This window comes from Glycine max, chromosome 18, assembly GCF_000004515.6.
Source record: "Glycine max cultivar Williams 82 chromosome 18, Glycine_max_v4.0, whole genome shotgun sequence".
NCBI lineage: Eukaryota > Viridiplantae > Streptophyta > Magnoliopsida > Fabales > Fabaceae > Glycine > Glycine max.
In genome coordinates, this window is record NC_038254.2 from 38,754,058 (window position 1) to 38,772,151 (window position 18,094).

The 18,094-nt window shown below is 32.4% G+C and overlaps 1 protein-coding gene and 1 non-coding gene across 2 annotated transcripts; both read right to left on the reverse strand.

The window, feature by feature from the left end:
* Nucleotides 1–9,720: 9,720 nt before the first annotated feature.
* On the reverse strand, nt 9,721–9,884 carry LOC113000251 (U1 spliceosomal RNA). The gene has a single exon (XR_003265542.1). It is a non-coding gene; the product is annotated as a U1 spliceosomal RNA (small nuclear RNA).
* A 718-nt stretch (nt 9,885–10,602) lies between these two features.
* LOC100793884 (uncharacterized) lies at nt 10,603–15,822 on the reverse strand. Its single transcript, XM_003552076.5, has 2 exons — nt 15,008–15,822; nt 10,603–11,161 (listed from the first exon to the last, which is right to left on the reverse strand). The coding sequence occupies exons 1-2, from the start codon at nt 15,291–15,293 to the stop codon at nt 10,791–10,793; spliced, it is 657 nt and encodes a 218-aa protein (XP_003552124.1). The 5' UTR covers nt 15,294–15,822; the 3' UTR covers nt 10,603–10,790.
* Nucleotides 15,823–18,094: the final 2,272 nt, after the last annotated feature.

Sequence of the window (18,094 nt, forward strand, 5' to 3'; positions counted from 1 at the left end):
CCTAGACAATGGAATAGAAGGTTTGATGAATTCATGACTCATACAGTTCCAAAGGAGTCAATATACAATTAATTTTAGTCAGTATGTGCATTGTGGAAGGAGTCAGTATGTACATACATATATGCATATGTGCTTAATTTTAGTCAGAGAAATAACAATAACAATGAAAATTTGTGGACTCTATCAGTACTAACTATTATTTTCAAAGTCCATTGTGGAAGGACAATGCTTATGTATCATAATGTAATTGGTTTGTCTTATAGATTGGCAGATCAAAGTGGAATGGAAATATGGGGAACTGGGATCTTGTTCTAAGAGTTCATCCTCCGTTGGGCACCCTTCCTTCTCCATTCAGATAAATACTGGCATTGAGTTTTGATAGCATTCTAGAGTTAGGTATAATCAGTTCTATAATTTGCATGAAAGTGTACATATAGGTTTGTTTCCTTGACAGTACTAGCAAGAAATCCCAAAAAAAGAAAAAAGAAAAAACCCTCCTATTTTGGCAATGTATTAGTTTTGTCATATAGCTATTATTTTTCTTACATTAGTATTAATATTAATATTCTAATAGTGATTAATTGGGGAGGATCTTTCCTTTGTAAGTGAACTGCAACTTCTCAAGCAATTTTTCCTTGAAATGGGAAAATTAGATGTGAATTTTGGTATAAGACCCTTTGATCTGACTCAGTGTTGTTGTGATCATTGCTTCTAAATCAGACCTTAAAAAGAACCACTCAATTCAATCATGATTTACAAAGACATAATAGAATCCAAAAATCTTTGAAAACAACTAGAATCCGTTTTGCAGAAACTATCTAAGATACTAAGGAAGTCAAAATACAACTTTTCCGCCACCTAGGCTGAAGTTGCTTGCCATACAATGAAATTATCAATAAGGGATTGTTGATTCAAAGAACTTCCCAATCAGCTGCCTCAACAACAATGGGTACTCAAAGACGAATTTGACCCATCAAGCAAGAAGAACAGAGTATAAACCAAGCACAACAACAGGAACAAGAACACAGTGCTATCCAAAATCATAATGTTACCTATCCAGGGAGCAGTAGGGGCTCCAACTAACTGAACAATCCATCGTAACACCAACTGCATGTTTTGTAGACCTAGGGCTGAAATACCATGAATAAGTTCAAAATACGAAATGGGAGTACATTAAAGAAGTCCATTCAAATGGTGTATTCAACCCCTAGCAATTCATAACCCATAGAACCCCATAAAGCTTTAAACTTACAGCCGATAAAGAGATCCTAAAAACAAACCTTCAACAGTCATGCTGAACCAAATGGCAGCACAGAACGTTGTTCCACAGACCGATTTTGGAAGAAAGGTATACGATAGACAGTGAGTGCTGGAGACGTGAGGTCAGTTTCAGGAAGGAATGATAGTTTGTGAATGTCTTAGCTACGTCGCGGCAACAGGGATGTTCTCTGACTGACTTGAAGCACGATTTCATTTAATTGACTTTGAAGTCCACGACAGTGTTAGTAGAAAACGTCGTGGATATATCATTTCTATGACGGTGATACTAAGAGTCGTCATTGTATGATCCATTTCAAGAAGGGTTTTGTTCCACCATCGTTGTTTACAAAATGATAATTACAAAAATGTCACTGTCTATTATTCTAAGATGGTTTCTAGCGACCGACGTCGTATGTGCGTCATAGAAGCCTCTTTTTCTAATAGTGGGTTATACTTTTAATCTCCAAAGTCTTCTATTGACCATTTTTCTCAACCACCAAAAGTCCAAAACTCTTGCTAAGTTCTTGGTCACCTTGAAAAAACACAAATCTAAAATTATTTTATGGCACAGTTGTGCAGTTCATATAAGATCATAAACTTTAGTTTATTTGCATAGAACAAATGCTTCTTGATCAATGAATAACAAAAAATTCACAAAAGTGAAAGAACACATGATTTCTCTAATAAACAGATAATTCTATACTTTAAAATTATTCCCTTTGCATACATTTGGATGAAAACATGATTTTGATGATGCCAAAGAAGAATCAAACAAGGTTGTTTCAAAGGATAAGCATTGCTTCAAGATTAATACAAGGTTGCTTCAACAAACAAAGCCTTGCTTCAGGATTAACTCAAGATCAAGTCTTGCCTCAAATTAAAGTGTTTCCAAGACATCCAAGGCTCTGGTAATCGATTACCAGGCAGTGTAATCGATTACCAAAAGACAATTTTAAAAAAAAACTTTTAAAAAGGGTTATGAATTTGAATTTTGAACCTGTAATCGATTACCAGATATTTGTAATAGATTACTAGTAATGAAACTCTAGAAATTCAAATTCAAAAGTCATGACCCTTCAAAATATAACTGTATAATCGATTAACAGAAACCTGTAAAAATTTAGAAAAAGCTTTTTGAAAAGACACATCTCTTCAAACCATTTTGAAAAGGCACGAAGGGCCTATATATGTGTGTGTCTGATTTCAAAAAGCAAGAAAGAGATATTCCAAGAGAACTTCATTGTAAAATGTTCTCTCAACAACTCTTGGACGAACACTTACAAATTTATTGAGAGTTCATCCAGGAACTTTGAATTGTATTATCCACTCTAAAGGAGAGAAATCTTTTTGTTCTTCTCAGAAAGTCAATTGTAATCAAGAGACTGGTTGTCTCTTGAATTGTGAGTTTCCTTAACACAAGGGAAAAATATTCCTTGGGTGTTCAGAAGTTGTAAAAAGGATTTTTATAAAGATAGTGGAAAATCTCAAGTGGGTTACTTGAGGACTGGACGTAAGCACAGGGCGTGGCCGAACCAGTATAAATCGAGTTTGCATAACTCTCTTTTCTTATATCATTTGTGTTATTGCAATCAATTTTATCTTATGCATTTAAAAGAACATTATTAAATTGATTACTTCTTCTTCTTCTTCTTCTTCTTCTGCATTCTAAGTATATCATTTAAAAGGGGGGTTAAAGCTTGTTAGTGGGAAAATTGTGAAACTTAATTCACCTTCCTCTTAAGTTATTGAGACCACTTGTCCAACAAAGAGAAGCACCACATGAATTATTTTCTGATATCAACAGATCTTGCAGGTAATAAGATCAAAATAAATTTTTATTTTGTAAAAAAATCAATTGATTAAAGAGATATAAAGAAATTTAAAGAAGAGTTTTCAACCATTCTAACATTGTATCAATAAGCAAGATACAAAGGAGATGCATTTTGTATCAGTAACCAAACACATTAAATAGAGAAAAAATATTCCCTTTCAAATTCAATACCATATATCATTGCCCATCTTTTTAGATAAAACATCATCTGGTAAAAAGAGCAAATTGTTGAACCAATGCAAAGTAATGAATGCAGAAAAACAAATGGATGAAAAATTAATTATGAGCAAGATAAATTCTAAGAGACATTCAAAAAAAATTCGGAAAATGTAGAAGAAAGGATAAGAAACATTTTAACCGATTAATTTTTCAAAATCACAGTCTAAAGAGACTGAGATCATCATCAACATGCATATTCTTTCTAGTGATGTCGAACATTGATCTAGTTTTTTTTAGATGATGATAAGGAATGAGGAGTCCATCTTATTGTTTGGTGAAATCTATTGTGATGATCAGAATACTTACAAAGATACTTCAACACTTAAGTAGGCAAGACTCTAAGAATAATGATGGGTCAGTGAGACATTTTTAAATAGTCAACAATATCTCTTTTATATAGCACAATAATTGCTTGGTAATAATTTTATTTTATTTTATTTCTTGAGATAGATCTCTAGATTACTTTAAATGATGTGCAAAGTTATATGAAAAGCACGAGATCTAAGATCGTTCATCAATGTCAAGATCTTTATGATAGTGGTGGCTTTATAAACTAAGATACTCATGATTGAGATAAGTATGTTAGCCCAAGATGAAGGTGTAGCAATTGATGAATTTGTATTTCACTTCTCGTACATAATATTTCTTCTTGTTACTAATTCAACATTTGCAACATTTTAGTTCCTTGTTTGAATATTCTTATGAATCTTGTGTTTTAAAAATAATTTTTATAATTATGAAACTAACGAATATCATGCAAGATTTGTCTCCAATAAAGTGAGGAGATGCACTGTAGAGGAAAGTGCAGTTATAACTTTTGATTAAAAAAATCAAGCATTGAGATTATGATAAAATACTTGTAGATGAGGAAATTTTGACGGATCAATCAGGTGGATGACGAATCACCAACATTCAATTCACTTTTTGACAATTAGTTTAAGGAAGAGACTTTATTCCTTAATTAAGTTCCTAACCTATATTAAAAATGACAAAACAATAGACAAGTTATGCTTATTGATCAATATTATGATTATTATTATGTTTGTTTTAACTCATGCTTATTTTTTTCTTTAAGTATTGATCGTAATATTATGTTTGTAACGATTAAAAGGGAAAAAGATCAATATTAAATTATATTTTGAGTAAATAATCATTTTCGTCCTTCAATGTGTCAGGTAGACTCTTTTATTAATAGTAACAAAAGTTAACAAATGGATAGATTTATCGCACTTTTTTCACTTTCGGAAACTAAAATTTAAATTTTCATCTTTTGGGAATGAATTTATCAGCGCTCTACACATTCATGAATGAAAATGACTATTTACCCATTTTCTTAGTATTGTTCAATTGTCCAATTCTATTAAATAAAAATAAATACATTTAAGATAAATTTGTAACATAAGTTAGATGCAATAATAATCAAGTTAAAGTTGTCATATTCTTTGATAGATGTATGTACTCTTTGCCAATTGGTAAAAAAATATATTTTTTAATAAAAGAAGTAATTCTTGTTACAAGAAAACTGTAACTCCTCTAATCAATATTTTTATAATCAAATAAATATTATTTATGTGAGTACAACTTCTCACCAACCCACCATTTGTCTCTAAATTCATCAGCCCTTCTATAACATTGTATTATGTCTATAATGAATCCTGTCCTTTTTATACCCTCCAATATCTTAAGATTTATAGTATTTCATAATAATCTTAAACTAATTTTAAGTTATATTACAATCATTTCATATCATATAAGTTTTAAAATGTGTATTTCCGTATGTCATATACTTGCCTAGGTCTATCGGTGCTTTCTAGCTGTAATGCCACACACGACTCAAAGTCTCACACACTTCGTCTTCAAATATCTCTGCCATTCATTCATTCACACATTCAAACATAAACACCGTTCTCTCACTATTTTATAAAGCATTTCAATACATGAAAAATCTAGTTACAGCATCTCCCTTTCTTCATCCTCACCTCTTACTCACCTCTTACTACGGGAGTCTTTCATCCTTTTTATCTTTATTAGTGACCACCCCAAAACAGAAAGGTAATAGTCATGAGCATAACACATAAAGTCCAAAACTAAGGGTAATGGATGAATTCAAAACATAAATATGTTGGAAATAAATTAAAATAAAATGAAAGAAATAAATAAGAAGAAGATGCATAGTCTTAAATTAAATAACAAAATAACAGTAGCGAAATAATTTGATTAACACCACATAAATCAACAATGTAATATATATCATACAATAAGAACAATGAAAATAAATTAGGGGAAGAAAGATATAGTCTGGGTTGAAGCGCGTAAACGCTATCCTTGGAGAGAAAACGCCTCACTACACTGGTAGGAAAATTTGATTGCGCTTCTCTCCCAAGATACGACAACCCGTTGGTTCCGATTGTGTGCAGCGAAAGGATCCCCGAACCTTCTAAACACCAATGCTCTTGCTCTAAAAAATAAGTTTTTATAGAAAAAGAAAGAGAAGATGTTTGGGAGAAAGGAACGAAGTTATCTGCTTGTGTTGTTCTTTTCTAGAAAAGAAAAAAGAGATATATATAGGCACAGATCACCTTGTGTAGCAAACAAAAACATGATCGTTGCAAATATGACTATTGAAAACCAACCTATAGTTGTTGAAACAAACGTAATAAACTAATTGACTCATTAAAACAAAATCTTAAGAAAATTTAAAATAAATAGTTTATTTTATAAAATAGAATTAATATAATTAATATATATTTATAAATTTTAAATTAAAACACAAATATTTACCAACATTCTCCCACATAATTTAAAATTTTAAAATATATTTTCTAAAAGATAATTTGTATAGAAACATAAGAGAAAGAGCATGCGATATTGTATTTCAGTATAACGAACCTTCCGAGTTTGAACATTATACCTAGTGTTTATGAACTTCCACCCGAGAAAAATGTAGTGACGTAATTGTCTTGAACTACACATTCTTTAACCGAATTTTAGTAGACAACCCCTACAATATTGACGTTCAATTAGGTTCTAATCAGTGGTAGCACGTTACATGACTCTGTGCTTGTATCTTGTTTTGTGAGTGTCACTTAGAGATTAACCCATATCTCACAGTGGTGGCCCCACCACCACACTCACTAGGTGAATCCTCAAAGAGTGGTTTGTGACCCCCACCCCTACAATAATTGTCATCGGATTCATTAAGAGGTTTTTTTTTTTACCAAAAAATACACCTATATAAATACCTCAACCTTAATATTGCCACAATTTATAATACACCTCGTCATAGGAATGAGAAACAAAACAACTCCGCCAAATTTTATTTTGGTGTACTTTAGTCAACAAACAATTTTGTTGCTACCCGTTGAACTCCATTCATGGGATCACCAATCACACGGAGACGGGTGTCCATTGTTGTAACTAAATAATGGGCTTTAGTCTCATTCCTCTCGATGACTCAAGTACTTGTTGATGCGTCAACCCTTTTGTAAGCGGATCCGTAATATTATTTTCTGACCTGACAAAGTCAAGAGAAATGACACCATGATAAATCAAATTTCTTATAGACTTATGTCTCACTCTTAAGTGTCTTCTTTTTTCATTAAAACTTTGCTAGTCACTTTAGATATAGCAATTTGACTATCACAATGCAATGGAATTGGAGGTATACGCTTATTCAACAATGACAAATCGCATAATACATTTTTAAGAAATTCAGTCTCACTAGTAGCAGTATTTAAAGCAATAATTTTTGCTTTCATGTGAAATAATAATTTGTCTAGTAGATTTTCATGATACTACACAACCAGCTAAAGCAAAGACATAACTGCTTGTCAATTTTATTTCATCGAAATCAAAACTTCAATTTTGTATCACTAAATGCCTCAATTACTTTCCAATCTACCAACTGCATGTGCAATATCAGACAGGCCTAGAGAAGTTTGTCAAATGCAACAAAGAATCGATACTTTGAGAATATTTATGTGAAGAAATTCCTTTACTCGAATTTTTCTTTAACTTGATGGATGAGTCATAAGGAGTAAAAGCATGTTTCGCATCAAAATAATTAAACTTCTTCAATAGCTTTTCAACATAATAAGATTGGATAAAAGTCATGCCATCATTTTTCTTTATAAGCTTAATTCCCAAAATCACATCTACTTGACCAAGGTCTTTTATGTCAAAGTTTCTAAACAATAAGGACTTCACATCATTTATGAAATGCATATTACTACCAAATATCAATATGTTATCCAGATACAAACATAAAATGACACATCCATTATCATCAAATTGTTTCACATATACACATTTATCACTATCATTAATTTGAAAATCATACAAAAGAATAACTTAATCAAACTTTTGTGTCATTGCTTTGGAGCTTGTTTCAAACCATATAAAGATTTAACGATTTATTTTTTAAGGAAACAGATTTTCAAAGAAAATGACATCTTTAGATTGCATAATAGTAACATTAGAAATTTTAGTCACTTCTGAATTAACAACTAAGAATCTATAAGAAATATTATGTAAAAAATTTCCAACAAAATACAATTAAGATTTTTTTTTTCAATTTTCCTTTTCTTATTAATAGGGATATTAACCTTTAATAGACACCCCCACACTTTAAGGTATTTCATATTTGGTTCTCTTTTTCTCCATAGCTCATAAAGATGTTTTTTTAAATTTTTTTTATAAGGTACTCTATTAAGAATACCACATGCAGAATGTAAAGCTTCACCAAAGTGTTTATTTTATTGTTTTTGTGTGTTATATTTTCACAGGCTTATCTTTTATCAATGAGTTATATATAAAGAGACAATAAGTCAACATGTAGCAACAAAATATTTGTAGTAATAATAATAATGTTAAACAATAGAAATTAAAAAACGAAACAACAAACGTCCTGATTTTAAAGACTTGTGTTCATAGGATCATTTGACCAAGTAAAAGATAACTTTCTAAGGCAAGAATGAAAGTAGTGAGATGTTTTTAGTTTTTCACATAAACTAATTCTAAAAGCATTTTACCTTAAACAAAAATACAATTGACAAAGAAAATATTTTTCAACAATCTCATACTAATTTAAAATTTCAGGAAATAAAATAATATAATAAAAACATTTTTAATGAAACATAATGCATTGCATTTTCACCCGTAATTTTTTTCTAGGCTAATCAGAAAATGACAAAATCATATTCATGATAAACATTTTGATAAGATAGAATGCTACAGCAGAAAAGACTATGCAAGAAGAAAGTGAAATAACTTTTCTCTCTATGATTGTTGGGAACAAATTAAAATAAAATGAAAGAAATAAATAAGAAGAAGATGCATAGTCTTGAATTAAATAACAAAATAACAGTAGCGAAATAATTTGATTGACACCACATAAATCAACAATGCAATATATATCATACAATAAGAACAATGAAAATAAATTAGGGGAAGAAAAATATAGTCTGGGTTGAAGCGCGTAAATGTTATCCTTAAAGGGAAAACGCCTCACTGCCCTCATAGAAAAATTCGATTGCGCTCCTCTCCCAAGATACGACAACTCATTGGTTTCGATCGTGTGCAGCGAAGAGATCCCCGAACCTTCTGAACACCAATGCTCTTACTCTAAAAAATAAGTTTTTATAGGAAAAGAAAGAGAAGATATTTGGGAGAAAGGAACGAAGTTATCTACTTGTGTTGTTCTTTTTTAAAAAAGAAAATAGAGATATATATAGGCATGGATCACCTTGTGCAGCAAATAAAAATATAAAACAAGCGTAACAAACTAGTTGACTCATTAAAACAAAATCTTAAGAAAATCTAAAATAAATAGTCTATTTTATAAAATAGAATTAATATATATTTATAAATTTTAAATTAAAACACAAATATCTAGCAACACAAGGTAATAGTCATGAGCATAACACATAAAATCCAGAACTAAGGGTAATGGATGAATTCAAAACACAAATACACTATCATGGAGAATGTTGGCGTGAATTTCTACTTTCATTACCCATTTTTACCTTTTGCTTAAGCCGATTAATAAGTGTCTAGAGAACTGTCCCCTTGATCCACCCTAAAACAATTTAAAAAGGTCGTCATCGCTGTCATGCCCTTCCCCTGCTTTCTTGTGAAGTTTTTTTTTTTATCCACAAAAAATTATCTTTGATTTCCACAAATAATAAAAAAAAGAGGAAAAAAAAAACACTTCACAAGAAAGCTTGAGAAGCAGTTCATAAATTCTTGGACTGCATAACCTTATTGACAATACAAGCAAGATGCACACTGCATATAACAACAGTCCTCTAGTCAAAAAAGCAAATTAAGGACAATACCTATCCCTAGCCATATGAATATTCACTAATTTACTAACAATTCTATAAACAAAAATTCATTATTTAGTTGTATTGTAGGGAGCCGTACGAACACAAACTCCCACTGTCTAAAAATATGACATAGGATCTCCTTCTAGAGGAAGGAGACCTTAGACCAGCACCCTTCCAAGTGCAATGAAGGTCACCTGTCTAGGTCACGGACCTTCTTGTTAGCCCATTGGCCCGGTCCAGGTATGTATGCTTCAATGCTGCTAATCAGGCTTGATTTGTATACTTGCTTCTATAAACATCTCTCAGCTTCTTTCCATGTGGGACTCATCTACATATACTTTTAACATATACATACTCAGCAGCCGCGTTCATCATGGGACTCAGCTGCTACACATCACTTTACAATGAAACATATCTTTTCAAATTGGGTAAACTTCATTCCAGGCTTAGATTAGTTGAATTTCAAAACAAAAATTTGCAGCATAAAGCTCTCCAATTATTTTAAATGTAAGCTTTTCAGATAAAATATATAATCTAGTCTCTTACACGTGAATCTGAACTGATGCATATATAAATCATAGACACAAACATATAACAGTTTGAAACAACATATTGCACCTAACTGTTATCTATGTCTCATATTTGTATGTATACTTGTTTAGCTAACAAATGCATTATATGCATTTTTTGACCTGAGAAGCAATGGGTGCAGATAGCAGCAGAACCAACAATATTACTCCGAAGTCCTAACAAGTGTGCTTAATGTTTATGCACAAAATGGAATGGCCAGATGCACCCCAGGGCACAGTTATCATGTTGAAATTCAACAAATCCTTTCCTAATTCTTGAGAAGTATCTGTCCTGCCAATAACCCTTCAATATATTCATCCAAACAATAAAAGGAGGGGGTAAAAACAAAAACTAGATGGAGCAATTGTAAAACGATGATCTAAGAAGAAAATTGTGTACAAACTAAAAATGAACTGTAAGACTTATAAACTTAAGCAGAGAGCACTCTTGGTCAATGTTGCATTCTCAAAAAGGACCAAACAAGTACTTTTTTTCCAAAATAAAGATTTAGCAACAAAACTAGGGATGGTCCTAATGAAGTCTCACCCCCAAAACTTTGTTTATCAATGCATCTCAGTCATTCCTCAACTCTTGTGTCCCAGTGTTTGAGCCTGAAGGTTTTGGTTGTCTTCTAAGAGTCTATCATATTCAAGCAGTAGATCTGCAGCTTGCTTTTGGAGGGAAGCAACATGTGCTTCGGCGGTCTCAACTTTCTTATCCTTCTCTTCAGATTCCAATTTTATCTTTTCCAAACTTTTGGACAGATGTGAAAGTTCTTCCTTTAGCTGTTTAATCTCCTTGGATGCTTTCTCATCCTTTTCTTTAAGTTGGACAGTTTCTTTTTTAAGGTTTTCCAATTCTTCTTTTGAAGCTCCCGCATTACTCCTTAAATTAATAAGCTTTTGAAGATAATGGTGGGTACGATCAATTAGGAATCCAAGGAATAATGTAAAACCTGCAAGACCATATTAATTCATGTAAGACAAGATAATCTAGTTTAAGATGTATGCTTATTCTAAGGGCCTGTTTGGTCTCAGGAAATGTTTTTATCTCATTTTCTGTTTTCACAAATAACTACAAGTGTCACTTTATTTTCACTTTATTTCCTGTTTTTTGTAATTAATTACTAATGAAAACAAAATCATTTCCTTAAACTAAACAGGCCCTAAGAAACATACAAGAAAATTGGTGTCCAGTGTCCTCACAGCATCAAACTGAACAAGGCCTAGAAATAAAAGTATAAGATTGTACAGGCATCAAGCTTATTATAAACTCAAGTACAGAATAAACTTGAACAATAGAATACATATGCCAACGTGGCAATTGGGAAACTAAAACACCATATCTCTACCAAAAAATAAGTACATAAAACATCATAACAGCAGATGCAGATACTTCCAATACTTATCCTATAATATTTGGTCTATACTTCAAATTCTACAAGTGTCAGAACCTTAGTTATGAAAGTCAATGGAGGAAAACCCACCTAATAGTATATACTTTATCCATATTTTAAGAAGTGTAACACAAGACCGAAAAAATCCCTGATCAGAACTTCTGAAATTTCTACAAACAACTCTAACTAAAAACACAGTACAAAAACCAATAGAATAAAACCCATATAATAGTATTTACCATGCATTTGGCACACATTAAGAAGCATTAATTGGTATTATTACATCATCCTAATTATGTTTTGACCTGCATGGGTATTTCTCCAACCCGATGATTGTGAAGCATGAGACGAATAATACCAGTAAATGATGTTTTATATTACCATTCAACCAAAAGCCCATATCAGCTTATTCAATTTTATACACTGCTTAATCAGCTGTTTTCAATACTGCCACCAAAAGTCAAAATCATGGTCTTTAATGTAACATTGCAGTTTTACAATTTTCTGAAGGCTGGGCAATCCTGATTTCATGTTGCAGCTCATTTTGTGGGAACTTTGGAATCAAATGAACTTACATGTAAGATCACTTAAAACACCCGATCTTAACGTGCTTCATGAAACCCTTTTTTTCATTAAAAAAAGTCTACCCTCTTGTTTTTTTTAACCCATCAAATGTAAATTCTAAGGCAGCACAATCTGCCTCATTTGTCTTCATTTTCTGCCTCTTTTTCATTTCATCTTTTCTCTCCAAAAATTCTGGTCTACGGGTTTGTCTTCATTGTCTCACTCTCTTCGTTTTGTCTTGTTTGGTTCTGAGTTCATCTAGGTTCCTCTCTGACTGGCCGCTTCTTCAAAAGTTCTGTTCTGGACTTGGGTTCGTGTTCTTCTGTTCAGAGTTCACCAGCACAAATGTGACATGGACACTCCAACACCTAATGTCCAAAGTATAGCACACACCAAGACCCCCCCCACATTGCATATTCACCTTTTTTCCATGATAATGAGACCCTCGTAAGTTGCCTTTTCTAAGATGAATGCTTTCTTTTAGTACCAAAGTATGGCCACCTATATGGAGGTGTTGGCTCAACTAAAGCCAACAAAAAATAATTTTTTAAATGTACACCTATTAATTAAGGGTTAAATTTCATCGTAATTAAAACCAATAGCCCAAGAACAACCACCTCCACAAATGTCTACCAGAATAGGCGGTGATTCATGAAGATGGGCTACAGGCTTTGATACCTTGTTAGCTTTAATCTTAAAACAAATTGACATTAAGTGAAGTTGTCCAACAAATATATAAGCTACACTCCAAGAATTGAGGCAGGCGATGTGGGACTTCCCAACGATAATGGTGCCCAACATGTGTTGGACAGGTGTTGGGAAAGTGTCGATGTTGGACACATGTCTGAAATTCCAACACTTCGAACAAGAGAAATGCCAATGCTTTGTACGCTCTGGTTCATAGTGAACTCACTATTCTGTTCTGATCTGTTCACCGTGCTACTGCTGCAGACTGGTTGGAAATGTCTTCCAGTGGGAAATATTTGACAACTTCATATATACACGATTTTGTTCTTTGTTCTTTTTGTTTACAACTATCATTTTTCCAATCTTATGTTTTTATATTTGGAATTGTTAGGTTGTGATTTATGAGTTTTATGCATTTTCAATTTAAGTTTACTTTTATTAGTGATTTTAAGGTTATTTGCGGTATATGTTACTTTTATGCATATATTTTTTTAATATAATTTTGCATTTTAGGTAAGATCATATGATCCATGCTATAATCCTATGATTTACGATATTTCATCCCCCTCCTAATCTTGAGTAGGATCTAAATTCTGCTACATTGACTTTCGCATTATGCTTGCTATTACTATCCTTGGGGGGAAATTAATTTATTTCTTAAAACATAGCAACACTATATAGTGTATAGTATGTACATATATTGAAATCACGATTCCCACATTTTAAGAAGTCTAAATTGACATATGGGAGTAGGTCAAATATCAGTTGGGTCTGAGACATGGAAATTCCCACATAGAGGCTCTCCTATTAATAATCTACCTTTTAGGAATTAGCTATCCTCTACATCAAGTGGTGTCAAAACCCAGTTTATCCACCCTGTGGAGTCAGGAATGGGTTCACTGCACTTTACAAATTGGCAGGATTGATGTAGTAGTTGAGTCCCATATCGGTTTAATGTTGAGGAACTCCCATTTACATAGGACCTCCTCGCCCCTAACAACATTACTCTTAAGAATGGGCTCTCATCTACTGAAGTTCTATGTGATATTAATATTCAGTACTCGTTTTATGTGCACCACAAAGTTATCAGGGAAGAAAGATCAATAAACAAATAAATTAAAGAATAAATCCAAAATTCGTGAGTTACGATTAATTTATACAAACATGTGTGTGATGTTACAGAAGTGATTTTAATCAGAATCAACTAAATATTCAATCACAAAATCTGGCAGATTTAAAATTACGAACTATTACTTCTATACATGTATAATGCATATGTGTAAGGTCCGGATCAGAATTTAGGAACAAAAAAGGTACTTTATATCGAAAAATGAAGAACATGAGAGCTAATCCATTTATAATGAGAATTCTCGAGCCCACAACCATCCTCTTCTAACACCCCCCCCCCCCCCCCCTCCTCCAATTTTATTCTCCTATTACAAATCTACAATTCCCTACTCCTGTGTATGGAACACCATGACTCATGAGCACCAAATAAGACACGGTTAAATTCAGGAAGAATAAGAATCAGAACTATGCGGAGTAATAATGAGACAAAAAGAATTTTTATATGTCAATTTTCTAATAGCAACTTAATAATGACCAATATTCCTTCAGTTTCTTTGTAAATTGAAGAGATTATAAATATATATTTTCTAAAACAAGTTCAATGACAGAGCTCAAATCAAACAGTTATACAGAGATATTAATAAATCAACCATATTTGGTGAACCTGACACAACAATTTAGAGAAAAATACCACAACCACAAAAACCATACGCAGAAGAATGTTCTTCTACTATCCATACACACACATTCATTGCATGAGAAAAACTATTAAAAGAAAACCATGGACCTGCAACACCCTGGCACATTATTTTGTTATCTGTCATGAAAGGTTTTAAATTACCAGCCAACCACATAACCAGATGTGGTCACGGTATCACCACATCAACCTACAACAGCTGCAACGCAACTACAGGCACAAGACAACCAGAATTTAAAACATTGCTTTTAGGAACTAGCATGTGCATCAACACTAATCCTTGTAGTTTAGAACTGACATAAATGGCAAGCAGTGAAGCAAAATAATAAAGTGTACTAAAATAATAAACAGGGATGCAAATGACACAGATGAAAGGAGTATGAACACACCCATCAGTGAAGCCTCGAGCAAATGAGTTCTCCACAGAACTTGATCCATGGGCGACATAGTACCAAGTTTAGCACCTTTGTTCTGGATCTTGACAATGCTCATGAGACTTGAAAGGAGAATCACCGACATGGTACCAGCAATGGTTTTCACTGTAGCTGGACCCTTCCCCATCTTCAACTGATCCAGGCTCTTTATCACAAGATCTCTCAAAGGTCCTATCTTAACCAACAAAAGAAATGCCAGAACCCCCTCGACAAAAATCACCATGAACAACAACTGAATCATCCTTTTGCGTTCTCCAAAAAACAAAAATCCTCACTTTTGCCAAATGGGGTGCTATCACTTAAGGTTTGAAAATCAAAATCTACCCCACAAGGTAGTTCATGCCTCAAAATGAAAAAAAAAAAAAAAAAAACACACACACACTCACACACACAACGCAGCTACCTTTGCACTTAATAAAAAGAAGAACCCTCCTCAAGTCAAACAAACACAGACCCTTTTGCCACTTTGCTGAAACTAATAGAAGCACGCAATGACCCACATGAATGTGCTAACGAAAAACCAATATGCATCATCAAAGCTTTAGTCTTTACATGCATTGATTTCAAGGGAAAGGCTCAAAATTCCACCATCGCTGGTTGAGGCAGAGAAGAGATGGCTGAAGTAGAAAGAGACAAAGTTAGGTAAAGGAAAGGTCTTTAAACCCTTTTGAGAGAAAAAAACTTTTCGCGTAGAGGGTTTGTGTTGTGTGTGTAAGTGTAGGCTCAAAAAAAGAGTTTCGTATTCCAAGGATCCATTCGATAAAATGAGAAGAAATAGAAAAAAAAAAAGTGAATTGATATAAAAAATTTAAATTAAAATAAAATATAAAAGTGATGTAAATCTCATATTATTAAGAATGTATTCGTTCGTAAGAAAGAAAATGAAATAAATAAATTGTAAAATAATATGAAATCAGAGTATCATGGGACCCAGAGTCTCAGTCAAGCATGTCAACAGTACCGCCTATGTGAACGCGATGTCTTCTGTTTGTGTCTTCAGTCAATTTTTCTTTTCTAGTAAAATGCAAAAATCACTTCGTTTACGAGTCAAGATCTCCACATTTCCGAACGACTAGTAAACAAAACAAATCGTAATTAATACCTTACTTCAGTAAACCACCTTAAAGAGATATTTGAAATTAAGGAAATTTTAAATAATATTTTAAAAGTTTAATATGCGTGAACTACTGTATATTAGTTTAAAATTTTAAAAAATTATATGTAATTTTTGTGTTACCTAAAAATTGAATTCAAGTCCTAAGATGTTTAAAAAAAAATTACCTATGTTATTAAATCATCTGAGGTAGACTTTCTTGATAAATAATATATTTTAAATGTTAATATTAGCCTATGTTAAACTAAAATGACAATAAATAAATAAAAATAGAAATTTAAATGAAATAATTTAAACTTGCATTTAGAAATTTATGTACGCACTTGTTTTAGATTTATTCAATGAGATTATCTCATTCTCGTTAAACTTGCATTTTGGACGTTGCTAGCTAAACTTGCTTTTCTTGCAATTTGGCCTAATGTTATTTCAAATTATGTCTGGGTACCGATTTTCAACTTAAAATTTGATTCTTGAATATTCAACTTAATTTTATTTCAGATTTGTAAATTAATTCGACTGGTTAGTTACCATTATTATAGCACCTTTTAATACTCTGTTTGTTATTTATCCATTACACCAAAAATATATGTATATCTTATCTTAGCTCTCAAATCCTAAATTTATGCTATAAAAGATCATGACATGTGATGATAAGATTTTTAAATATTTTACGTATTTATAACATTTTTTCGGATTTGAAGTAATTATCATGTTTGTTTAATTAAATGACATGGTTATTTAGAGAAGTAAATATTTAATTTGTATTTTTAAATTAGTTATTCATCCATTAGATAAAAATATATCTCTATCTTCACTCTCAATTCCTTAACTATTGCATTATAAGTTTTTACTTTAACAATGACTCGTGTTGTACTCTGATAAATAAACTAATCGTAAGTACAATTTATTACAGGAGCAAAGAGCCTCCAACACTATTCCTACTTCGGAATGACGACTCATACTGATATTAAAATGGTCTCGGAATCTTCAAAATAAAATTGTCTCAATATCTTCAAAATTAAAATTGTCGCAACATCTTAAAATTGAAATTGTCCCGGAATCTTCAAAATTGAAATCGATTCAGTAACATCAAAATTGAAATCAACATTGACACAAATAGTCAGATTAAATCGACTAGATATCTTCATAACTGAAATCATCAAAATTCGTCGGTCCAAATCTATCTTAGAATACGAAATCCGTTCAAGAGTGGTTAACGTAGATTTTTCATCATCAAATTTGAATATGATGAGCCTACGAAATTAGTTATGAATTCCATTTTTAAATGAAGTTGTAGTGAGCAACATCCCATAGGTAGGTAAGACTGTGTGTTTTCTGGTGGAGGTCATGTACTTTGCAATTAGATAGGTCAAGTCGAGCTTCTTCTGTTTTTCCATCACCAGAAAGTACAAAACCAAAAGATTTTGATCTGTTACTTTTACAACAGTCCCTCCTCCTCTGGGCATAATGACAAGGCAACACGTTATAAATAAATCTAACCATAGGAGGAAGATCTTTGGACTTAACATCCACATTGTTCTTCCCAATGAAGTGAGTTACAACATCTTTTCGAGAGGTTCCAACCAACTCAAAAGAGTTGTTATGAAACAGCTGTAATCCTTCATTGGGAAGATTCAGATACACTGCCAATCCTTCAAGGTTTACTAACACATCAGTGGTAAGAAATTGCCCCTTAAGGGGTCATGCATCATTCTCACCCTTGGCTTGATATGATGAGGCATAGACAACTCTCACAAGCCTTGGATACATTGGTTCTCGAATGTTGAACAAACTCATCCTCTCTTCATTGATAATGAGACTCTTAACTGGTCATCCTTCATCTTCAACCTCATTGAGGTTGTAGTATTTGCCACCCATTACACCTATGTTCTTCCATTCTTGAAAAGCAACCCACATGCGCTTCTTCT

What these genes read in the sequence shown, in the direction of transcription:
- LOC100793884 (XM_003552076.5), bottom strand. Translation starts at nt 15,293, where the DNA reads ATGATTCAGTTGTTGTTCATGGTGATTTTTGTCGAGGGGGTTCTGGCA. An exon ending in GCTCGAGGCTTCACTGATGG is followed by an intron (nt 11,162 to 15,007) that starts GTGTGTTCATAC and finishes ATGGTCTTGCAG; the next exon opens with GTTTTACATTATTCCTTGGA.